General features: G+C 48.4%; 1 protein-coding gene across 1 annotated transcript in view; it reads right to left on the reverse strand.

Moving 5' to 3' along the window:
* LOC142431596 (very-long-chain 3-oxoacyl-CoA reductase-like) overlaps positions 1–24,985 on the reverse strand; it is a 50,167-nt gene extending 25,182 nt beyond the window's left edge. The window contains exons 1-12 of the mRNA XM_075536618.1: positions 24,932–24,985; positions 20,350–20,394; positions 15,095–15,275; positions 13,907–13,953; positions 12,017–12,092; positions 11,740–11,850; positions 11,527–11,594; positions 9,858–9,902; positions 9,674–9,708; positions 9,409–9,490; positions 8,710–8,775; positions 7,392–7,541 (exon numbers count right to left, since the gene is read on the reverse strand). Of these exons, the coding sequence (XP_075392733.1) occupies positions 7,392–7,541; positions 8,710–8,775; positions 9,409–9,490; positions 9,674–9,708; positions 9,858–9,902; positions 11,527–11,594; positions 11,740–11,850; positions 12,017–12,092; positions 13,907–13,953; positions 15,095–15,275; positions 20,350–20,394; positions 24,932–24,985 (960 nt within the window). The remainder of the gene's footprint in view (positions 1–7,391; positions 7,542–8,709; positions 8,776–9,408; positions 9,491–9,673; positions 9,709–9,857; positions 9,903–11,526; positions 11,595–11,739; positions 11,851–12,016; positions 12,093–13,906; positions 13,954–15,094; positions 15,276–20,349; positions 20,395–24,931) is intronic.
* Between the last annotated feature and the right edge of the window lie 903 nt (positions 24,986–25,888).

The following is a 25,888-nucleotide window of genomic DNA, read 5'->3' on the forward strand; positions in this document are numbered from 1 at the left end:
TTACATTTTATTAGGGACTCATACAACTCTTACCACAATCCATACATATACATACATCAATTGTATAAAGCACATCCATACATTCCCTGCCCCAATCATTCTCAAGGCATTTGCTCTCCACTTAAGCCCCTTGCATCAGGTCCTCTTTTTTTTCCCCTCCTCCCTCCCCATTCCCCCCTCCCTCATATGCCCTTGGTAATTTATACATCGTTGTTTTGTCATATCTTGCCCTATCCGTAGTCTCCCTTCCCCCCTTCTCTGCCGTCCATCTCCCAGGGAGGAGGTCACATGTGGATCCTTGTAATCAGCTCCCCCTTTCCAACCCACTCACCCTCCACTCTCCCAGCATCGTCCCTCACACCCTTGGTCCTGAAGGTGTCATCCACCCTGGATTCCCTGTACCTCCAACCCTCATATGCACCAGTGTACAGCCTCTGTCCTATCCAGCCCTGCAAGGTAGAATTCGGATCATGGTAGTTGGGGGGAGGAAGCATCCAGGATCTGGGGGAAAGCTGTGTTCTTCATCGATACTACCTCACACCCTAATTAACCCATCTCCTCTCCTAAACCCCTCTATGAGGGGATCTCCATTGGTCGACACTTGGGCCTTGGGTCTCCACTCTGCACTTCCCCCTTCATTTAATATGATATATATACATATATATACATACATATATACATATACACATATATACACATACATACACACACGTACATCTTTTTAAGAAAAAAGATTTTGAAACTCACTCTTAATTGTAGAGAAGCTAAGGCAAATGGAAGAAATGGTGAAGGAAATGAGGTCAACAGAACATTTCAAAAAGCATCTCGAGAAGACAAAATATTATAAAGAAATTTGCAAAGGCCTAGGGTTGGAAAACCAAAAAGGAAGTTCATCAGACCTTCAACTGATTAAAAAAAAAATTTTTTAATCAATTCTTGATTTGCAATATTGAAAGATTCTATAGGTAAAATATTAAATGGTGCTAGGACACAAAGTCTCTGTGACCAAGGGAACTAGTCGATACTCGACAATTTCAAGAGGAAGCATATGATCAAGAATCTATGGTACTGAAGACATTAGTAGCAAAACAAGGGTTCAGGAATTGACGGAATGAAATGTTTCATCACTCTCATCTGGGCTAACGAATTAGGCTAAGACTTACTTGGCAACTGACTTGAAGATATCCATATCTGTACGCATTCCAAAGAAAGTTAACCCAACAGGATGTGCAAAATATTGAACAACATTGTTGGTAGCACATGTAAGCATAATTTCACTGAAGATTATTCAAGAATGATAGCAGCAGAACATTCACAGAGAGCTGCCAGAAATTCAGGTTGGATTTAGAAGAGGACTTGGAACAAGGGTTATTGCTGACATCAGACGTATCTTGGCTGAAAGCAGAGAATATCTGAAAGATGTTTACTTGTGTGTTTTTTTTATCTTTTTATTGGGGCTCATAAGGTTCTTATCACAATCTGTGCATACATCAAATGAGCAAAGCACCCTTATACATTCGTTGCACTCGTCACTCTCATAATTCACCTTCCACTTGAGTTCCTGGAATCAGCTCGGTTTCCCTTTTTTTTCCCCCATCCCCCTCCCTCCCTGATCCCACCCCTGGTCCCTTGATAGTTTATAAATAATTATTATATCTTATCTTACACTCCCCGGCGTCTCCCCTCACCTGCCTCCCCCTTGACAATCTCCCAGAGAGGAGGTTACACATAGATCTCCGAGATTGGTTCTCCCTTTCTACATGCCCTTCCCTCCTGGTGTCACCTCTCCCACCGCTGGTGTTGAAGGGTTCGTCTGTCCTAGATTCCCTGTGCCTCCAGATCCCCATTGCACCGCTGTACATCCTCTGGTATAACCAGGTCCGCAAGGCAAGGTAGGATTGGGGTCATGATGATTGGGAGGGGAGGAAGCGTTCAGGAACTAGAGGAAAGTTTTGAGTTTCATTGTTGTTACACTGAGCCCTGTGTGGCCCATCTCCTCCTCACTACCCCTCTGGAAGGGGTGTTCAGCTCTCTACAGGTGGGCATTGGGTCCCCATCATGCACATCACGGTGATGTGATTCTCACCACCACCCCACCTTTGTTGTTGGAGACCTGGTCTCCTCTGTCCTTCATGGTCACCTATGTTGGTGTGCTGCTTCTGTGTGGGCTCGGTTGCTTCTGGGCTAGATGGCCGCTTGTTTGCTTTCAACTTGTGTGTGTTTTTATTATTCATTGACAGTAATGCATACATTACATTACATTATTCCTTAGTACTTGTGCTGTATCGACTATAAAAGGCATTCTCGTGTGTGGATCAAAATAAACAATGGATAGCCTTGAGAACAATGAGAACTGCAGAACACTTGTGCTCATGTGCAATCTGTAAATGCATCAAGAGGCAGTTGTGTGAACAGAAAAATCGGATACAGTATGGATTAAAGTCAGGAAGGTTTCTGACAGGGTCATATCCTCTCATCACACTTATTCAATTTGTATGTTGACCCAATAATCAGAGAAGCTGGACTATATGAAGAACAACACACCGCCAAGACCTGAGAAAGCTTGTTCTGTCATCCAAGGGATTCATATCACAGTCCTTGGATTCCTTGCTTGAACTACTACTTGAAGGCTGAACCCACTCAGCACCATGGAAGGAAGACCCAACTCCCACTGTGGCAATCACATAATCTCCTGTCAACTTGAGTGAAGGGGAGACGTCTAGCTTGTCAATCAGGTCAGAGCTTGATTACTTCGATTATAGCCCAGGAGGAGATAAATAGCTCACTGGAGGCCGAACCATCCTCTCTGCCTTCCCTTCCTGCTGTTGAGACACACAGACAGGTGGAGAAGACGCATGGAGGTAACACATGGAGACCAGCATCAGAATTGACATGTGTCCACTACCACTGGATCCACAAGACTTTCTAACCACTGGCCTGTGATCTTTCTGCATTCAGCATCATTGCACGTGCTGCATGAGTCTAAAGAGGAATTTATGGACTAGTATTGGACATATGGGCTAATATCAGACTTGTGGACTTGATATGCAGTGGGCTGGTATACTTTTTATTGCACAATTGCTCTTTCATAAAAGCTATTTCTTCTGTGCGTATGAGTGTCTATGAATTTGTTTCTCTTGTCAACCCAGACTAACACACCCTATGAGCACTTTGAATATGTAGTGCATCACCTTCAGACTCCCATTGTCTCCGGTGAGAAGTCAGCCAACCATCTTATTGAAGTTCCTTTATCATTGTTGACTTGTTTTTCTCTTTCTATTTTCCAGGTTTTTCCTCTTTTCTTCTCTTTCAATATTAGGAGTGGCCATCCTGCTTTATGTTGGGTTTTATTCTCTGGTCTGCATGGTTTGCTTCTCTCAGCCTGGCACCTCCACTGTACAAGTGACCCAGGGAATGATGATGGGGAGCTCAATATGCTCTGTCTGCTAAGGCTAAATAGAGTCTTGGTTTTATGATCAGGGACTGAGTGGAGAAAGGGAATATTGGATCGCTAAGTCACCCATATCAGCAGTTTAGTTTCTATAACTCACAACTGAGTTGTGAGAAATGTTGGCTACCTACCCTTCCTTGTGAGATACTTGACTGGGATCCAAAGGAAGGGACAGGTCCAACTTTTTTCTCACAACTTGTCAGAATAGAGATTTGATCAAGCTAACTTTTGTGGACAGCATGGAGCCAGTGGTGGCTCAAATGCTACAGATTCTCCTGTCCTTAACCATTTAATAGAGTTTTCTGGACTCCAATCTTTCTTGACTTATTATATGCCCTAAGACAATCTCTATACACTCTAAATCAGTGTTTTCCAAAGTGCCCAGGGAGACACCGAAATGACCCAAGAAGGTGACAAATCAGATCATTACACTTGATCCAGAAGTATGGGCCCTAGTATGATTTTTTAATTCCAAGGGCAGCACTGAGTAATTTTTTTCCTTTTTCTCTGAAAAGGGTGTAGAAGGTCCAATAAATCTGGGCTCCAAAAGGTACCTAACCTATGCTCCAAATGATATATAAAGGAGTTTTTATTGTTAACTACCTGTAGCAAGTTGGATTTAGAAAATGTTAGCAAAATAGCATGGGGAAACAACTGACCTCCCACTGCACCAGGAGAAGGAGAATCCAACTTCACTCTCATTCAAGGATATTTCTGTGGGGCAGAAGTTAGACATGCCTTCATCATCCTATCTTCTTTACTCTCTCCAGACACTGTGAATCCTACAGCTCTCAAATTCCCTGCTAGGTTAACAATTCATTGCAATGGCCACACAGAAATCACTGACAATACTCCCAACTAGGGGTGGGAGGCTATTAGAGAAATTAACAAATTACAGGTCAAAATCAGAAAACATTAAGGGAACAGTTCTTCTGTCGTCAGTGCCTCATCTCACTCCTGCCAGTAGGCATGTCTCTCTCTGGTCCCCAGTTTTAGCCAGGTGGTCCCTTGGCCCCTGCTCTGCTCAGGCAATGATTACAAAGCTCTTTTGATGCTGATAAATGCACAACAAGCAGCACAGTCTCCAAACCAGCCTTCTGCAGCAAGGAAATCATTTAAGTCTTTCTGTTGGGTAGAAAACCCGCGGCTCTTATCCCTCACTTCCAGTGCTGCTTCCATTTTTCTGTGCAGGGACCTGGTTGTGCTCCAGTCTTGTGGTTCTTCATTCTCCTTCTGAAAGGGCTCATTTATTTACACGCTCCCACCGAGTCAGTTGGTGCGAGTGCAGACTATGGACAGATGAGGCATGTTATGTTGTTTCACTTCACTGCCCCCGTCATTTCCACTTGCTCTTCTATGGAGCTCCTCGTGCTGCGGATCCAGAAGGGACTGCACTGCTAATTACACCCTACATTCCATCAGCAACCCCAAGTGCATCTCGAACATGACCACCTCCTGTCACCTCGACCGCTTACATCAGATGAAATCAAATGTGAATGTACTAAAGGCTACCAATAAGGACAAAGATTTTTAGAATAGGGAAAGTATTTTAAAATACATAGTCTTCAAGAGACATGTAAAGTAAATTCATTAGCCTAGAAAGAATTGAGGGGGCACACTGTAGAATAATGCTGACATAAAGAACATAACAAATAGGCATCACGCGGATATTATTTAACTTCTAATCCAAACACACACACACACACTGCTGTCAAGTCAACGTCAACTCACAGTATTGTAGCACAGAGTAGAGCTTCCCCGGGGGGGTTTCGAAGGCTGTAACCTTTATGGAAGTAGACGTTTGTATCTTTCTTCTATGAAGAGGCTGGTAGGGTCAAATCACTGATCTTTAGGTTATAAGCCAAGCACTGAACCACCAAACCACCAGAGCCCCTTGACACAAAGGTTGTTGGCTTCTATCCAAAAAGACAGCCTTATGAAAATCAGGCTCTTTCAATTATGGGTGGGATAGTAGATAATATTACAACACTTCTGTTTAGTCTGTAAGACTTTTTAGATTAGCATGGTGGTTCTCTCAATAACATTTGTCAGTATAGGGTAAGGAGGTTTCCTGAGTTCTTATGGGTGAAAGGGCATAAAGTCGAGGATTTGATTTAAAATACTTGCTCTATTTTCCAAGCAGCACTGGTTGGGTTGCTGATAAGAACAGAAATGTCAAACTATTAAGAATTATATGGGAAAGGGGAAAAAAGAACAGAAATGTATTGCCTCAGAAATCTAGAAGCTGGGAATCTGAATTGAGGATGTTGACGGGCCATATGCTCTCTGTCTACTTGACAGAAAAATGCTTCCAGCTTCTGGAAACTCCGGGCGATCTCTGGTGTTCCTTGGCTTACAGGTACATCTTCATATGACATGTATCCTAAGCAGCGCCTCTGCACTCCTGGGCCTTCACCCTCCGTGTTGAAGAGCAATTGCTTGCTGTCACTCTGTTGTCCAGAGTCATTGTAATCCCCACCTTGGGTGGGGGTGGCGTTATTCGTTGGGTGTCATGGAGTCATGCCTAGCCCATCACGACCCTATGCACACAGAATGAACCACTGCCGTGTCCTGGGCCATCGTCACTATAGTAAGGAGTTGAACTTGGGGATCGGTCAGTTTTGTCATTTCTCTGGGTACAAGAGCCATTCCAAGATCAAACAAGAACAGCCACTAGAGGAGCAATGGGAAGATCTTTGCCTGCATTTGGGCAAGAAGAAGGGGCTGCCCTGTGCCGGAGACCACAAGACACAACAGAAGAGCTGAGAACTCGGAGGCAGAGTCACGGGCTTCCCAGCCTATGGGAGAAGGTAGAGGCCAAGGACCCCAGGGCTGACAGACTGAGGAATGGAGACTTGACTGTTGGCCCAGGACGGGTGCCAGTCTGGACAAAACCTGTATCCTTAATGTGTGCTGCTCCTTACTGATGGCTACCCGTTAACTTCCCTAACGAACTCCCCTCATCTTGAGTACTGTCTGTGTGTTCTGTGTGGTCATTGCAATGGATTATTGAACCGAGCAGAGAAATAGATGCTGTGTAGGGGTGATCCCCCAAAACTGCTCTCCCAATGGTCCTGGGGTTTCTCCCTGTGCCTGAGACGGCACCCACGCGTGGTTTTGTCTTTCAGCAGACCCAACTGGCCAAGGAAATAGACTGTGTGACTCGGTTCACAGATTTCATGGAGACCAAAACTCAATTTCACATTAATAGCACAGCAGACGATGCTCCCAGCAAAATGGGATGATCGTCACAGACATACTCAATTCAGTCACCAGGCCAGGTGGGTGGCACACAGCAGCATTTATTTCTTGCCTGGGTACTGGCCGACTGAGGAGAACCAGTGCATGAGCAGGGCTACGGCGATCACGTGCATCAGCCCAGAGCTCAGGGCCAGGCGGCCTCACACTACAGAAATGAGGAATGGCCCGGGCCCCTATCGGCTGCAAACATGGGCTCAGGTCTTCTTGATCGATCAGCATCAGGAGAGCCCCAGATGGTCACTTTTGGTCATCATCGTTTGTGGTTCCCAGATTCCTTAGTGGTCATCGGGGTCCTTGGTCCGCTGGTTTTTGACAAGAGTGCATTCTTTCCAGTTTTTCCAGAACTTTTCACAGGGTCTGGCTTGGGGCCGAACTTCATTGGGCAACTTTGGGGTTAAGCAGGGAGGCACTTTGGTCTTTAAGGATTCTCTTAATTACTGTTGGCTGCAGCAGAGCCCAAAGCTTGACTGTCCAGCGGCTGCACATAAACCAGGAGGGCAGGAAACCTACCAGGAAGGTCTAGGAAGGAGAAGCACCAGGGATCAGTGTCCTGCTCCCTCTTGGGCTTCTCAGCCCACCCCATCTCTCTACCCAGCCCAGAACTGGGGGCTTGCCCTCCTGGGAGCCAGACGACTCAGGGCAGGACACGTGCCCCCACCCCTGCAGCCCAGGGACGCACCTGCACGACGTGGCTGAGGCACCCAGGGGTGTGGGAGGAGAGGCCAAGCGTGTGCACCGCCTGCTCAGACCAGGCTTGGGGACCCCTCACCAGCCATCCAGTTTTCATATTACAGGTCAAGTTTGTGGAGACCGTACCTGGGCTCACCGTCTGCAGAAAGGAGAGGGTAAAGCAAAGGACCTTCCTCCACTCAAGTACTCCCTCAAGGCAAGAATACTTTCTTCTATTAAACTGACATTCCATGATGCTCAACTTCCCGACACACTGAAGACAAAATGGGTGCATAAGCAAATGTGATGAAGAAAGCTGATGGTGCCCTGCTATCAAAAGAGAGTGTCTGGAGTCTTAAAGGATTGAAGGTAAAAAAGTGGCCATCTTGCTTGGAAGCAACAAAGCCCACATGGAAGAAGCACACCAGCCTGTGTGATCATGAGGTGTTGATGGGATGAAGTAACAGGCATCAAAGAACAAAAAAAATCATATCATTGTGAATGAGGGGGAATGCAGAGTGGGGATCCAAAGCCCATCTGTAGGCAACTGGACATCTCCTTACGGGAGGTTTGTGGGGAGGAGACAAGCCAGTTAGGGTGCAGTGTGGCAACGATGAAACATGCAACTTTCATTTAGTTCCTAAATGCTTCCTCAACCCCACTATCATGATCCCGATTCTACCTTACAAACCTGACTAGACCAGAGGATGTACACTGGTACAGATAGGAACTGGAAACACAGGGAATCCAGGACAGATGATCCCTTCAGGACCAGTGTTGACAGTGGCGATACCGAAGGGTGGACAGAGGGTGAGGTAGAGAGAGGGAACCAATTATAAGGATCTATATATAACCTCCTTCCTGGGGAATGGACAACAGACAAGTGTATGAAGGGAGCCATCAGATAGTATAAGATATGACAAAATACTCATATATAAATTATCAAGGGTTCATGAAGGAAGGGGCTGCAGGGAGGGAGGGGAGAAATGAGGAGCTGGATCCAGGGGCTTACGTGGAGAGCAAATGTTTTGAGAATGATGAGGGTAACAAATATACAAATATGCTTTTATATTCTTGATGTATATATGGATTGTGATAAGAGCTGTATGAGCCCCCAATAAAATGATTTTTTTTAAAGAAAGAAAATGTCTTTTTCCTTCCCTCCTTTGCTGAGCTCCCTCTTCGCCCCTCTCCAATATCTCACCCACTGGCTGCCCTCCCACCAGTCTCTGACCTTCTACACCTGGGGCCCCACTCCTGCCTCCTAAGAGACCACGCCCCTACATCGCCTCACCCACTTAGAGGCCATGCCCCTACCCCACTCACACCTGTATGGTAACACCTTCAGAGAGGTACTCGGCGCCCACTGCAACAGAGAAGCTTTGCACAAAGGCCTGTGGAGGAAGAAAGAGGGAGGGTCTCAGAATGTGAAGCCCACCCGCCACCCAACACTCTCCAGAACACCAGGAAGATGCGGACGTCCTAGGACCCTGGCCACACTGGTCACCGGGACAACAGAATGTTTCCTGGTTGTGACCCCTTCCCCCGCTCCCACAGGCCACGCCCTTCCCAGCCTGGCCTGTCTCCTGGTCTCTTCAACCCCAGGGGTTCCCTGGTGGCAGGCTGTGCCTTCTCTTGCCTCCCAGCCTGTTTCTCTTACAATAAACCGTTCTGTGTACATCCTACACATAAGGCTTTGCTTGAGACATCTGCCCACCTCTGGATGACTGGCTGGGCTGCTAATCTCTAGGTCGGCAGTTTGAAACCTCCAGCTGCAGCAGGAGAGAAAGAGAAGGCTCCCTGTTCCCTGAAGCCTTAGTCTGGGAAACCCATGGGGCACTTCTGTTCTGTCCTGTAAGGCCACCAGGAGTCAGAATCGACTCCATGACTGTGGGATTCTGATTCGACGGATCACCCAGATTAGGGTGACACCGAAGCCTTCCATCAAAAGATGCTTTAGGGAGATGCTCCTGGGAGCATGCAGGGGTGGACAGCCCAGGTCTTGATGGGGGTGTGGGGTTGGGTACCTTTGTGGCTGAGTAGGTGGCAAGGAATGGCCAAGGTTGGCTTTCAAGCATAGAAGAGAGATTGATGATGATCCCTCTGTGCCTGGAGGAGAGAGCATTCTCTGGAGAGGAGTGACAGGCAGGCAGAGGGCAGGGGACAGGGCTTTCCCACCCCCACTCCTTGAGCAGAGCCCTTTAACTGGGACACATGGGAGGGAGGGGTGGAGATGTGGGCAGGGCAGCTGGAGAATGGAAACAGTTGGCAGAGGAAGTGGCTGGCTCCTACCTGGAGACCATCTGGGGCAGGACGATTCTGGTCATCTGAGGAAAAGAGGGGAAGGGCACGTCTTCCCCTTTCCAGTCGCCTCACCCTGTTCCCTCCCAGAAGATCCTCCCCCGCCCATCTAGTGCAGGGTGTTCCGGGAGCCACCATGGATGCTCAGGATGTTCTCAGACACACCCATCCTCACCTGGACCACAGACATCATGTTGCAGTTCACAATATCCGAGAGTCTCTGCGGGGAGGGGGCAGGAAGTTCACTCAATCACACCATCCCTTGGAAGCCCCGCTTCCCGGATTTCCGAACTTAGCATTGTTGCGTGGACATGACTGATGGTGTTGTCATTGTTGAGAATAGACAAGATAATGCTTACCCGGCTTCAACAATTTCTATTCCTGCTGTCATGCCCGACATTCTCCCAACTGTGCAATGGTTCCCACCCTCCTTCTGAAGAGGGTTCCCTCCCCCAGGGATGGAAGGCCCATTTTTAAGAGAAACCAGTTCTTAGGAGAAGGAGCCCTGTGGCATAGTGGGTTAAGAATGAAGCTGCTGGTCACAAGATGAGCCGTTTGAAATCCCTCCATGGGGGAAAGCTTAGGCTCGTTGCTCCAGTGAAGACTGGCATCAACATCCACCCACAGCAGCAGTTCTGCTCTGTTCCGTGGGGTCACTAGGAATTGGGAACAACTCTATGACAATACGTTTTCATTTTTAAATGCTACACCTCCTAGAGGTAAAAAAAAGTTTAATAATATGTTTTATTAAATCTCCAATGGACCTTTCGTATTACCATCTTCCTGTGTAATCCCATTTTAAAATTCTCGATAATCATTTTTGAATATATATCAGCACACACCCTGCTAACCCAATTGCATAAGGATTTGAACTGCTAACTGCAAGGTTGATGATTCAAAGACATCAGCAACTCTGAGGAAGAAGAATGAGGCTGTCAAGTCCAATCAAGATTTTCAGGCTCATAAACCTGATGTCGGGTGCCTATGAATTGGTGTAGACTTGATGGCAGCAGGTTGGTTTTGTGTTGGGTGACATGTCCATACATGGAGACTAATACCTATGCACATATACATACACATGGACTCAAGTAGGAAAAAATCTCTTCTGCTTAAAAATGCATACATCTAAGTCCATACATCCTACGTGGGCCGCACTGGCCTTCCTATGCAGGTAAGCCACATCTCTGTCCTCCCGTCAACGCACACTCACACCCACTGCCATCTGTTCTGCTCATAGCGACCTCAGGGAAGGGCTCTGAGACTGTGCATCTTTATGGGAGCAGACAGCCTCATCTTCCTCCCGTGGACCTGCTGGTGGATTTGAGCCCCTGAACTGATGTTTAGCAGTCCCATACTTTCCCCAATGTGCCACCAGGCCTCGCTATTCACATACACATTTATATTCCTGGAATCTTAAAGGGAAGATGCATCAGTGGCCGTTGAGTACATGTGACCAGGAGTAGAATGATTTGGGAAAGAATTCCCAGAGCATGAAATGGGTCACTGTCACTGAATTCAACGTGTGGAAATGCCTGCTGAGGTGGTGAGGTCTTTGTTGTGTATACTCTTATTAGGACTGCAACTAAAAAAGATAAAAATTTAAAGGGAGAGAGCAGGGCCAACAGTGGTCCTGGTTGCGCACTGCAGAAGCGCATCTGCCACACAGAGTGGTCAGTATCCCCGAGGTCATCAGAGGTTTGGAGTTTCCAAAACAGCCTCCTGCAGATGGCGGTATAGAGCACGGTCCTAACAAAGCGAGGGCATTGCGCCCGCTTTCCAACAGAGGGCAGTGACGAGTCAGAGGACCAGGTGATTCTGGGGAGGCAGGGCCAGGTGTCACTCACCTGGGCTGGATTCTCACAGTCCAACAGTTTGCCAGGGAGTTTAGAGGGATTCATGCCCACGTTGTTCACTGAACCAGAGGAAACATATGGTTTGTGTCACTCCAGAAGTCCAGGAAGTGGGGTCCCGAGATGACCCAGGATCTGGCTGAGCCTGGGGGAAGTTGACGGCTGGCATCCCCACTGGCCCCGCCTCACCCAAGCCACAGGACATACCCAGCACTCCAATATCCAGGCCCTTCAGCCCTTCCTCAATGGCCCCGTAGATCTCGAAACCCCCCGTGAAGTCAGCCTGGATGACACGTGTGTCGGTACCATGAAGCCGCTCTAGGAAGGGAGAGAGGGAGCAAATCAGACCCTAAGCTGGTGTCTGGCCCCACCCTTGCTGTAGCCCTTGACCCTACCCAGTCCCTGTCCCCATTCATTGTCCATTGCAGCCCATATCTGGACCATCCCCACTGCTGCCCCAATCCCCCTGTGCCCTGGGTCTCACCAATCTCTTTTGCCTCCTTCTCCAGCTTGTTCATGTTTCGACTGATGAGGACGATGTTCAGACCTTTCTTGGCAAACTACAGGGGAAGATGGAAGGGTGTATGCATGCAACCTGTGCTTCTCTTTCCAAAGCCACACTTTCCTATGACTGACCTTTTTGCAGTCCAATCCCTAATCATTATCAATGCATCTGGTGCGCATGTTTGATCAATTTCAGACTGAAAATGTGCATCCAAATTCATGCATTTGCTCACCATAGCTTTAGAGGAAGGAGCCCTGCTGGGGTAGTGGTTGGGAGTCGGGCTGCTAAGTTCAAGGTTGAAACTACCTGCCAGACTGCAGCACACAGACAAAGCATTCTACTCCTGTGCACAGCTAGTCTCAGACACTCACCAGGAGAAGTCCTGTCCTGACCTATGGGGGTGCGGGGGGTCAACATCCACTGTAAGGCAGTGAGTGTTTGAGAGCTTCAGTGGTTGGTGCATAGACTTGAAGAAAGCTTGTGGTGGAGTGGGATTTCATAATATACTTCTACTCATGTCTCTCTAACTGCCACCACAGGATGGTGGGGGCTATGCAAATAGGGTGTGTACACCACTAATACTGGGGATTGGTCAGTTTTCAGGACCACTCTTCTATCTATGAGGATGAGCCATTCTTTGAAGGAATAGCAGAGATAAAAGAAGCTCCAGGACCTTGGAAAAGCACATTCAAGGTCTCTGACCCAATCGACAGATGCTGCCGAGACGAGACACCCTGGGACTCTGGTGCAGAGACTCAGTGCTGCAAGGAGTCTCCGGGGCACCAAGACCCATGTGGCCTCAGACTATGGAGTGTGAGACACATTAACAAGCAAACGAGCTTCCTGACTCATGAAGGAAAGGCTAAGGGACCACGTGACTGTGAGACTAAGAACCACAGGGAGACTTGGCTACCATATCAAGAAGAATTGTACAATCAATCATTCCAAGAAGAATTGTACAATTAACCTTAGAACATTTTCTTTCTTTTTCTTCATGGTTAAGCCTCATTTGAAATGAGTTGCCTGATCACAATCACTTCTAGTATTCGCGAATTCATTGTTTACTCCTGAAATCCCCTCTCCCTCCCCATCTCCCACCCCCAGCCCGACCTCCCCTAGAAACCCTTGCTTCAGTTAATATGTCTATGCCTCCACTCCTTCTGTGCTTCACACACTGGGAAACCCAACAGAAACATTAGGGAAATAATGGAATAAAGAGGTATGAATAAAACCCTAATAATATCAAAACTATAAAGAATAAGTTAAAACATCCCACCATCAATATTTTAAAAGCTATGGAGGAAAAGTTTGTCACGGAACAAGAAAGAGATACTTGCACCTAGAACAAATTCAGGTTGGGTCAAGCGTAGGTCACCTGACCTAGTACCTAGTCTGGTGGAGCAGAACCGAGATTACAGGGATCATTGTCCAAGAGTAAGGCTGTTGGGGACCCTTGCATGTGGCTAGAGGGGCTCTGCCAGCAGCTTCATCTGACTATATGATCTGGAGATGGGTTTTGAACTTGGAGCCTTTAGTAATGTACAAGTTCATTTCAAACACATGGGGGGGAAGCAGCATCAGTAATAACCCGAGATGAGCAGGTGACACAGGCCTGCCTGCTAAGAAATAGAAGGACTTGAAGCACGCATGAGGGTGAGGGTCTAAGACAGCAGTGTGCAGTGTGAAGTCACAGGGGCAGTGGGAGGCAGAGAAAGCACCATGCCCAGCAGAGGGGGCAGAGAGGAGGCTTGAAGATGCAGGTGGATCTGAGAGGCAGGCAGTCTCCCTTACAAAGGCTCACTCTACTGAGCATGGCTGCTGGCCCCAGAAGCTCCCTCCCCTCCCAGCTCCACGCCAATCCCAGCTCACCTGGTGTGCATAGGCCTTGCCTATGCCATCCGTGGCTCCTGTCACCACTGCGGAGAGAAGGAAGCATGGGTCTCAGTGACACCAGCTTGGGCAAGCTGTTCCAACAGTGGGGGAACAGCTCAGCTCACCCCAGAGCTTTCCCTGCCATCTCCCCATGCCCACGCTGTCCCTCCTTATTCCCAGCCTCCTCCAAACCTCAGCCCTTATTTTCCACACACACACCCCAAAAATGAAAATCAAACATTGAGCTGTCCTAGTGGCACATTGAGTGACAATTTGGGCCCTTAACCTGAAGGTGGGCACGTCAAACCCAGCAGCTGCTCCTCAACAGAAGAATGATGAGCTTCCAGGCTGGGAAGCCCCACAGAAGCAGTTCTGCTCTGCCCCATAGAGTGACTGTGAGGCAGGAGTACCTCCTTCTGGGGAGGTTAGTTTGAACTGATTTGCTCTGGGGTCATTTCCATTCAGACTCCACAATCCCACGGGATGCAGGAGAATTGCTCCCAAGGCTTTCCCTGGCTGTGAGGTTCGGCTGCTGTTGCTCACTATAAGCCTTGAACTGCTAACCTCAAAGGTAGCAGTTCAAACCCACCAACCTCTCCTTGAGAAAAAGAGTAGGCTCCCTACTCCTGTTAAGACTTACAGTCTCAGAAATCCCACCAACCATTGCTACAAGACACAATCAACCTAGTACCAGTAAGTCAGGCTTGGAGACTGAAAATCTTTATAGAATAGGCCACTGACTACATGGGTTGTTAACAGCAAGGTCAGCAGTTCAAACCCACCAGCTTACTCAGGGGAAGAATAATGAGGGCTATGGAAGGGCTCCCCTAAGGATGCCCAGTCTCAGAATCCCTCAGGAGCCAGTCTTCACTGTCCTATAGGGTCATCATCTGGACGACAGTGGGTGTGTGGGAAAAAAACAGCCACAACTTTGTTCCCCGGAACAGCAAGTGGGTTAAAAACCCACCTGTGTTGGTAGCACAATGCTTGATCCACTACAACACACCTGCTGCTCTCACCTGTCCAGGTTTAGGTTAGGAGAGAGGGGTTGGTGCCTCCTTGCAGAGGGCACGCCAGCCTTCATTCCTTTTGTTTCATGGCAGCTCCCTCCACCCTTGTCCTCATTCCAGCTCTCCTATTGACTCATCCCTACCTCCACTCTCCCAGCACCAAATCCTCACCTACCTGCCCAGGCTCCCTGTGCCCGGATCCACTGGTCCCCTGGACGAGCCCAGGGCAGTAGGTAGATGTAGACCACACGGCCAACTCTCCATGCTGCTCCCAGCAGAAGCCATGCAGCTGTGAGAGCGCCCAGTGCGCTGAGTGGGTCCCACATTGCAGCTGCTGTGGCCAGCAGAGCCGGAATCTAGTGGGAAGTCTGTCCTACAGGGCCAGATTATATTAGGGGAGTGAGTTTCTTAGGGCGTAGTTTGCTATCAGCGCTAGGTAACCCGCCTACATGAATGTCTTATGCCTTCCCCAAGCCACACCCTGCCCAGCTCCCATTCTGGTGTCACTAAACCCCAAGGGAGCTAAGCCACAGCTCAGGGCAAGGTCCAGAGGAGTCACTTTGAAAGGCGCCCCTGATCTGGGTCACTGTACTCATCCTTGCTCCCCATGGGGGTGGATTTGAAAGGACTTATCACAGAAAGTTGGGGAAAGCAACATTCCAGGAATTGACAGAATATCTGAAATGTGGAACAGGCGCATGGCACCCTAAAATCTCAATTATCAAACAGAAGGGGGGAGTCAAAGGGCGAGCTGTGCCTGACAAGCTTCATTTGAACTGTATGAACTCATAAAACCCTCTCTCCTCAAATCTTCCATCATTGGGACAAACACGTGTCTGTCCTTGCGGAGAAAGTTGATCCAGAGAAGACCTGGTGGAACCACAACAATGGCGTCTGTGATCTGGGTTTGCTCACCGCCCTTGGGAGGGGCTCTTTCCTTTGTGTCTTTTCAGGTGAGGGATAGAGTACATGGATTCCCCCTAACATCAAGTTCGGCCAGACCCAGGAAGGAAGGACCAGGTCATGTGTGTCCGGGAGGAAGAGAAGGCAGTCCTGTTGCTGAAGTTCTCAAAACATGAGGACGTCCTCGCGGATTCGTGAGTTCGGCCCTTGTTGCCTTCCTGGTTCTCATCCTCCTTCCTACCATTGCTGAGGTTGCCAGAGAGACACTTTGGGGCTCTATCGTGACTGAAGATTTGTGTACAAAGATGACTGGACTGCGACAACCGACTGCTCACTCACTAGAAGATCAGCTGATGGACTTTCAATTTCATTTGTGCTAAACCTTGCAGGTTTATGTGACCCTTTATCCATAGACTGTGACCTTACAGGATCGGGCTTTTAATTAGAAACCATTGGCAGGGACTTAAGGGGAACATCGCATTCAATGGCAATCAGCTGGAAAGGAAATTTGCAATCAATGTCTTCCACGTCGTTAAGGCTAGGGAAATACCCCATCAGATTTCAGACAGCTCAAAACAGAGATTTTCCGTAATCATGCACTAGCTTTGGCACAAATGAACAATTGGTGGATGGGCTGGGGCCTGAAGTGGGGTGAGGAGGAGGGCTTAGCTCGCTGGGCTGCATTCAAAGTATTCTCCGGAGCCTAAGTTCGGGTACAGCCACATCATTATTTTCATGTTGGCAGTCAAAAGGCTTCTGCCATTTAGAACGTGAAGATGTTGCCTCAGTGTCCCTTTGGGATTAAAAAGATAAAAACAAAAGGGGGAAATGTGGGCAACAGGACTGGGAGGGAAGAGAGTGTGTGTGGACAAATTTTCTCCTTTCCTATGTTAAGGGGTCTGGCAGACCGGGCCTCCCATGGAGGCTGAGCTTCACATTCAGAGGTTGGAGATGCATTCCTGTCACATTCTCCTTAGTAAATGTTATTCCACACGTTGTCCCCCACGACCCAATAATGCCAATTTCAAGGTGCTGCTTGCAAGCACATGGCTGCTACCATGTGCACTTGAAGGTCAATGGCTTGAAGGCTACTTGCCTGAAGGTTATCAGCCATCAAGCAGTCCGACCATCTAATTCAAAGTAGTCCTTCTCTCTTCAGATAAGGTCCATAGAATGCTCCCCTGGGGAAGAGCTCAGTGGAACCTAAATGCCGCCAACTCAGAGATGACCAAAGTCAGGCACCATCTGCAGTCTAGACCCACCCATCTCGTTACATACATGCCATGTGTGGGTGTGTCCCTCGTACCTCCCCTTCCTGTTGCATGCACACCCCTAGCTGGTCCCCTCATGTTTCATGCATGCCTCTGATGCCACCCCCTCCTGTTATGTATGTTCTTACTGTGGCTTGCACGTCCCAGATGATATAAACTCGTAAGAGAATACATTACCGCCTCATTCTGGTTATCGTCTCCTTTGGAAGAGGTGAGCCCTGGCGTGCTTGGTCTTGTCTGATATCCCTTTAATGTACCCCTCAACTCTACAAATGCCCCCCTGAACTCATTCAGCTGTGAAAGGAATTTGCCCACCTCATTAGCTCTCCTTGTGTGTCTCTTGAATTACACAGGGGTTTCTGATTCTTTTGGGGGTTGAAGTTGGTGTACATTGTGAGGAATGATTTTGCAGCAGCCAATATAGAGTGGCTACATCTGATTTGGCTCTTCCTTATTGCCATAGGCAGAGGTCAGAAATGCCCCCACCTCCCACCTACTTCTATACCCATGTGAAAACTCATTGGCTTGGCCACGCAAACCCCACAGACATGGTTTAGTAGGGAAGTTGGCAGGTGGCCACAGGCCAGGATTAGCAAACAGTAAGGATAGACATTGGCCATTGGGCAATGCCTTTACTTAGTCAATGGTCAAGTCACTTTCTAGTTTGTGGCTTCTCAGCCTTGATCTCTGCTCTGCGTCTGTGGGCTGGAACTCAGGCCACTGTTCTGCCCTTCTGTCTCATAGCCTTGGCCTTGCCCCTCTCCTCTGCCCCCTTGCCTCCGCCCCTTGTGCCTCTGTTCTCAGCCTCTGATGCTTCAGACAGAGCTTGGCCAGGCTGGTCATCCAATGGCGCTGGGTTTCCTCTCTGTGGCTGACACACAGAGCACTGGCTTTGATGGAGGGTCATTTTATCTTTCAGCAGTCAGCTTGCCCATGGAAACAAAGCGTGTGAATCAGTTCACACCCTCTACTAATGTCAAGCCTAAAACCCACCTTAATCCTGTCCAGTAGCATAGGAGACAGCTCCTGGGAAAATGGGATTCTAACCACAAGGGTAGAGTCCAGAATTATAATCCATCGCACAAGGAATTACGGCTATAATGGCCATATGAATTGATTGCATCCTTAGTGTCAATTTTATCCTGCTGGGCATTTCTTACTTTAAAATGGTTTTTATTGAGAAATAACTCGCAGGCTCTACAGTCACCCTTTGCAGGTGTACACCCGAGTGGCTTTTTATTATGATTATAAAGGTGTGTGTGTGTGTGTGTGTGTGTGTAAATAAGTACAGCGACATACATCTTCCACCAAAGAGCTATGTCCATGTCTTGCTGTCACATGTTAAGAACTCCCGTTGTTCCCCACAAAGGTCTAAACGTCAATTCCCGGCATCCAGTTCTGCTGCCCTGGTCGGTCTGCACATTGACTCCAAAATCCACAGTCCAGGATTTTGAAAACAGGAGTGGGCAGACCAGCCCCCACGTCTACGTCACCCCTTGCCCTATGCTTTTTCATTGGAAGACGCCAGCAATTTCGCAAGGTTGACTCCCCGGCATCTGAAAATACCCCAGGAGGACAGGAGACCCATCAGGAAGCTCTACGAAGGAGAAGGGACCGGGGTCAGTACCTGCCTCTCTCTTGGCTCTCCCAGCCCACCCACACTCTACCCAGCCCAGGCACTAAGAACAGAGGGCTTAATGCCCCAGCTCTGCAGCCAGGGATGCACCTGCACCTCCTGCCTGAGGTACACAGAGGCGTGCGAGAAGAGGCCCAGGGTGTGCACTGCCTGCTCAGCGTAGTCTTGGGGACCTTTCACCAGGGATCCGGTATCCGGGTGATTAGTCAATATTGTGGAGATCACACCTGGTCTCACAGTCTGCAGGAGGATAAAGAAAGGCCCCTTCCAATTTCCACTGCTGAGCGCCACCCCCACTAGAAGCATCTCCTCACTGGCTGCCCTCCCACAAAGGTCTCTGAGCTTCTTGCCCTGAGGTCCCACCCCTGTCTGAGACTACGCCCTCAAACTCCCCGCCCACCACGACGCCCCGCCCACACCTGCACAGTGACACCTTCAAAGAGGTACTGGGGCCCACAGCAGCAGAGAATCTTTGCACAAAGGCCTGTGGAGGAGGAGAGAGAGAGGGCGGGTCCCAGAATGTAAAACCCCCTCCCCCCTCCCATACTATCTCTTTTCAGAGCACCCTGAGGGTCAGGAAGCCCCAGGGTCCTGACCACACTGGTTATGGGGACACCAGAATGTCTGCAGGTGGTGGCCCCTCCCCCGCTCCTACAGGCCCACCCCCTTCCCAGCTGGGCCTGTCTCCTTGTCTCTTCAACCCCCCGGGTCTCTGTCCACTCTCCAGGGGCTCCCTGGATCCCCTCTGTCCCTTCTCTTGACTCCCAGCCCCTGTTACTCGTCAATGCACAGTCCCGGCTCTGCCTTAGACATCTCCACGAGAGTGGGTGAGGAGCTGGCCTACTAGCCACAAGGCCTTCAGTTCAAGCCCACCTGCTGCTCCTGGGGAGACATAGCGCTGTCTGCTCCTTTAAAGAGTGACAGTCTCAGAAACCCGCAGGGGTAGTTCTCTCCATACCATAGGGTGACTCTGGGTCAGAATCCATCCCCTGACAGGATGTTTTTGTCTGGATTAATAACCCAGAATCAAGGCCCACCTAACCCTCCCTTCTCAAGGTGTTTGCAGTCTACCCTTCAAGGCCTGAGGGAGGTGCTAATGGGAACATTCGGGTGTGGACAGCCCAGGCCTGGACTGGGTGTGTGGGCGCTGGTACCTTTGTGGCTGAGTAGACAGCAAGGAATGGCCAGGGGTGGTTTTCGTTTATGGAAGAGACATTGATGATAATCCCTCTGTGCCTGGAGGAGAGAGCATTCTCTGGAGAGGAGTGACAGGCAGGCAGAGGGCAGGGGACAGGGCTTTTCCCACCCCCCCCTCCTTGGGCAGAGCCCTTTAACTGGGACGCATGGGAGGGAGGGGTGGAGTCGTGGATGGGGCAGCTGGACAATGGAAACAGTCTGGAGGTTGACAGAGGAAGTGGCCGGCTCCTACCTGGAGACCATCTTGGGCAGGACGATTCTGGTCATCTGAAGAAAAGAGGGGAAGGGAGAATCTTCCCCTTTCCAGCCCCCTCACCCTGTTCCCTCCCAGGAGATCCACCCCACCCCACCCCGCCCCTCTAGTGCTGGGTGTTCTGGGTGCTCAGGATGGTCTCAGCCACATCCATTGTGGCTAGGCCTCACCTGGACCATGGACATCATGTTGCAGTTCACAATATCTGAGAGTCTCTGGGGGGAGGGAGCAGGAAGTTCACTCAATCCCTCCTCCATTTGAGGCCCCCCTTTTCTGGATTTCCTAACTTAGCATTGTTGCGTGGACATGACTGATGGTGTTGTCATTGTTGAGAGTAGACAAGATAACGCTTACCCGGCTTCGACAATTTCTACTCCTGGTGTCGTGCCCAACATTCGCCCGACTGTGCGATGGTTCTCACTCTCCTTCTGAAGAGGGCTCCCTCCCCCAGGGATGTAAGGCCCATTTTTAAAGGAAACCAGTTCTTAAAAGATGGAACCTTGGTGGCGTAGTGGGTTTTTAACTGTTAAGCTGTTCTTCTGGGCTGTTGTGCATAAGGACGTGCAGCAGAGTAGCAAGGGGAGCAAAGCAATGAAGTCCCCGGGGAATACCAAAAATAGACTTTGGGGCCAGGGCATGACCCCCCATCAGACTGGACTCAGAAACACTCCTAAAGTCAACAAACAGATCTGGAATTATTTATAGGTTTTCATTTTTTTGGCATTGGGTTTTTGTTTCTGTTACTTTCTTTTCTTTTGTTGTTTGGTTTTGTTCTGTCTTGGTTTTGTGCTTATTATTGTCTCTGCGTGTCTATCTAGGTAAACAATCCAGAGGGGAAAACTATGGGCACAACGGTCCAGGGGGACACAGGAGAGGGGGAGACTGGATAAAGGAAGGCAGCTGCCAACGAACCCAGGGACAAGGGAACAACAACTGATCTAAAATCAATGGCGAGGAGGATGTAGGATGCCTGGTAGGGCTTGATCAAAGGCAATGTAACCAAGAGGAATTACTGAAACCTGAATGTAGGCCGAACATGACAGTGGGACAAGAGGAAAGTAAAAGGAAATAGAGGAAAGAACTAGGAGGCAAATGGGAATTTATAGAGCTCTAAATATAGGCATGTACATAATATGTAAATATATCTATATATAACAATGGGGAAATTGATCTATGTACATATATTTATATATTAAGTATTATGGTAGCAGACGGACATTGGGCTTCTACTCAAGTATTACCTCAATGCAAGAAAACTTTGTTCTTATGACCTGGCATTCCTTGAAGCTCACTTTCCCGACAAGATCACTGAAGACAAAATGGGTGCATAAGCAAATGTGGTAAGCTAATGGTGCCTGGCTATTTAAAGAGATAGTATCTCGGGTCTTAAAGACTTGATGATAACTAGCTGAGAAGCAACTAAGTCCACATGGAAGAAGTACTCCAACTTGTGTGATCATGAGGTGTCAATGGGATCAAAAATCCAGAACAAAAAAATCATATCATTGTGAATGAGGGGGAGTGTGGAGTGGAGACCCAAAGCCCATCTGTAGGCAATTGGACATCCCCTCACAGAAGGGCCACAAAGAAGAGACAAGCCAGTCAGGGCACAGTATAGCACTGATGAAACATACATTCCTTTAGTTCTTTAATGCTTCCCACACACACACTATCATGACCCTAATTATTACTTACAAATCCAGCTAGACCAGAGCATGTACACTGGTACAGGTAAGAGCTGGAAACACAGGAAATCCAGGAAAGATAACACCATCAGGACCAATAATGAGAGTAATGACACCAGGAGTATATCATTAAAAGTGGGAGGAGAAAGTGGGAGGAGAAAGGGGGAAACCGATCACAATGATCTACATATAACCGCATCCCAGGGCAAGAGATAACACAAAAGTGGGTGAAGGGAGACATTGGTTAGTGTAAAACATGAAAAAAAGTTTATAAATTATCAAGGGTCCATGAGAGACAGAGCGTGGGGGAGGGAGCAGGAAAAAAGAAGAGGAGCCAAGGGCTCCTGTAGAAAGCAAGTATTTTGTAAATGAAGGCAACAAATGTACAAATGTGCTTGACACATGAATGGATGTATGGATTGTGATAAGAACTGTGCAAGTTCCTAATAAAATGATTTTTAAGTGTTAAGCTGCTAAGAACAAAGTCAACGGTTTGAATCCCCCCACAGGAGAAAGATGAGGTGTCCTGCTCCTGTAAAGACTGACAGCCTCAGAACCCCACAGCTGCAATTTTATTCTGTCCTGTTTATTTTATTCTAGAGTCCCTATGAGTTGGGATCGACTCAATGGCTAAACAACAACAACAAACAACTCGCTGCCATCAAGTCCATGGCATCTCTTCATGACCCTCTAGGACAGTGGTTCTCAACTTCCCTAATGCCACGACCCGTTAGTAGTTCCTCATGTTGTGGTGACCGCCCCCAACCATAAAATTATTTTTGTTGCTACTTCATCACGTTAATTTTGCTACTGTTATTAATCGGGCGACCCCTGTGAAAGAGTCATTCCAACGCCAAAGGGGTCGCGACCCACAGGCTGAGAACCGCTGCTATAGCACAAGGTAGAACTGCCCCTGTGGGTTTCTGAGACTGGAACTCTTTGCAAGAGTTTAAAGCACAGTGTCTCTCCCTCAGAGCAGCTAATGGTTACAAACGTTGTAGAAGCCGAATGCATAACTCTTACACCAGGGAGCTCCTTGGACTCCATTCCACTGCGTTTTAACTTCTTTAAAGTAGCACTTCCTTGAATTGAAAAAGAAAAGGTAATACTATGTTTTATCAGATACTCATTAAATTCTAATGGAATCACATTTTTAAATTAGTAATGTGTTAGTGTGCTTTCGGTGCTAGTGTGCTTGGCATATTAGGTTCCCCGTGTTGACAGTCCCCATTCAAATCGTTCAGTGACAATGGCTCCTGTTTTCACAATGTGTGAACCAGAGTCTCTCCCTGTGCCTGGTGGTCCCAGTGACAGGACTCTAGTTTTACTGACCCTTGAACCACTGTCTCATCTCTGTTTTAGAGGAACTGAGTATGTTGCAAGAGATACTTTGTGGCACTATTGGACGTGGTTGTGTGCCCAGAGTGGAAATGGCTCATGTGGCTTTAAAGATGTGCCTGGGGTGGAAGATGACAGAGTAAACTGGTTTTCCATCCAACGGTTCCTAGATGTTTTGATGGGTGCCCTGGACTGCCGTCCCCACAATGGCACAGCACTCTCCCACTTACTCCTTGTCTTTCCATCCTTCCTTGTTTCTGTGCCTTCTTCCTGCCGAGCTTCATCCCTGAGCAAATGCTGACCTTTGCTCCCACATGGAGTCCATGTCCCTCTGGTGTTGTGCCCACCTTGTTGGCCTGCCGTCTGTTTGTCTGCAGGTTGCACCACAACACGGGCTCAACAGGTTAAAAGCAAAGGCCATAGTTCCAGAGTTGCACTGGTCTCTGCCGACCAGTGAGCCTGATCTTTTACGGTTTTTGTTATTTTGAGTTTTGGTCCACTCTTTTCTTCCACTCTACTCAGGACTTCCCATCTGGATCCTTTCAGGGGCTGGGCACCATCTAGTTCCTTGGCTCCAGTGTCATGGGGGCTGAGTCTTCCATTAGTCCTTGGACTACTAGTGTCCATTCATCTTTGATTCTCCTTCACTCATTTGCAATGGATAGGAAGAGACAAATGCTTGAAAATTAAGGGTTTTAATTTTGATGGCAGTGTTGCAAATCCCGGTGATTCAGTTGGGAATTGTTGAGCAGCTAACCTCAAGGTTGAGGATTCAAATCTATCAGCTGCTCTGAGGAAGAATGTTGAGGCTGTCTGTTACCAGTAAAATTGGAGCCTTCGAAATCCTATGTGGGCTACCTATGAGTTGACATACTCAGTTGCAGTAGGGTGGTTGTTTTCATTTATGACTATTTATAAACACTGAGCCAAAAAAAATGAACTTACCTAGAGAAGAATGATTCCAAATAAAGCTGCATCAATCCACACGTCCCAAACAGCACTCACTGACCTTCCCTGCAGGTAATTCAAGCCAGTGCCACTGAGTCAGCTCACACTCACACTCATGCCATCAAGTCTATACCATCTCATAGAAACCCTAAGCAATAGAATAAATCTATTTTAAAATTTAAAAAACACTTTTAATGCAACCTAAGCCACATATCATACAATTCAATAGGTCAGAGATTGGACATCTTTACAGGAGCACACAGCCTCATTTTCCACCAGTGGAGCTGATGGTGGGTTTGAACCTTACTGTTAGCCTTCCAACGATTACCTCACAGTGTCCCTAGGCTTCCATGTGCATATAAATGTTTACATTCAGAAAGTAAAATTAAAAGGGGCAGAATCATTACTGGGCAATGAGTTGATGTGAATAGTGGTAGAATAATTTGCACAGGATTCCCACGACACGAGAATGTGATCAACATCACTGAATTAGAAGTGGTGAAGTGGTGAAGGTGTTGTGGTGTACACAAGTGTTTTCATTGCTATTAAGAAGATAAAAATGGGAATGGCAGAACCAGGTCCAAACTGAACAGTGGTACGGGCTTCACACTGCAGAAGCGCTTCCCCCTCAGAGTGCCCTCAGTCACACCTCCAGCATCATAGACATGGACCTTCTACCACCACCTTCCCGCAGCTCCCCTTTTAACCAAGAGTAGGCATTGCCCAGGATTTCCAACAGAGGGCAGGACGAGGTGCGCCTGGGGAGCCAGGTGTCACTCACCTGGGCTGGGTTCTCATGGTCCAGCAGTTTCTCCATGCGCAGAGAGTAAGTCATGCCCACGTTGTTCACGGAACCAGAAGAAACACGTGGTTTGTGTCACTCCAGCAGCTCAGGAAGCGTGGCCTTGAGAAAACCCAGGATCTGGCTGAGCCTGGGGGTGATAGAGGACTGGCTTCCTCTCTGCCCCTGCCCAACCCAAGCCACAGGACATACCCAGTACTCCAATCTCCAGGCCCTTCAGCCCTTCCTCAATGGCCTGTAGATCTCTAAGCACCCAGTGAAGTCAGCCTGGATGACACGCGTGTTGATACCATGACGTCGCTCTAGGAAGGGGGAAAGAGAGCACATCCAGACCATAAGCTTGTGTCTGCTCCCACCCTCTCTGCAGCCCTGATCCTACCCAGCCCCTGTCCCCATCCATTGTCCTTAAAGGGCTGAACCCCCAGACCCATTTCAGCCCTGATCTGGCCCAGCTCCCACTGCTGCCCCAAACCCCATATGCCCTGGGTCTCACCAATGGCCTTTGCCTCCTTCTCGAACTTGTTCATGTTTCGGCTGATTCTGACAATGTTCTGCTTCTGGTCACGAGGCACTCGGTGTCTAACAGTGTATCACTGCGGTGCATCAGGCTCTCAGTGACTAATTTCAGAAGTAGACCGCCTATTCCTTCTTGGTTGTCTGTTCTTAGTCTGGATGCTCTGCTGAAACCTCATCACTTTGGGTCAACCGGATGGTGTTTGAAACACCGGTGACACAGTTTCCAACGTAACAGCAAAGCCCAAGCCACCAGAGTATGACACACTGACATGTGGTGGAAAGACTGGACAGGGTGATGCAAAGAGGCCTTGTGGCCCGACAGGGGAATTGGAGAGCTCCCTGGTAACTTAAATAAGATACGTGGCACCGTGTTGAAGGTTCTGGGATCATGCAAATACATTCCATGAAACCCCAATGGAG

Source organism: Tenrec ecaudatus, chromosome 18, assembly GCF_050624435.1.
Source record: "Tenrec ecaudatus isolate mTenEca1 chromosome 18, mTenEca1.hap1, whole genome shotgun sequence".
Taxonomy (NCBI): Eukaryota; Metazoa; Chordata; class Mammalia; order Afrosoricida; family Tenrecidae; genus Tenrec; species Tenrec ecaudatus.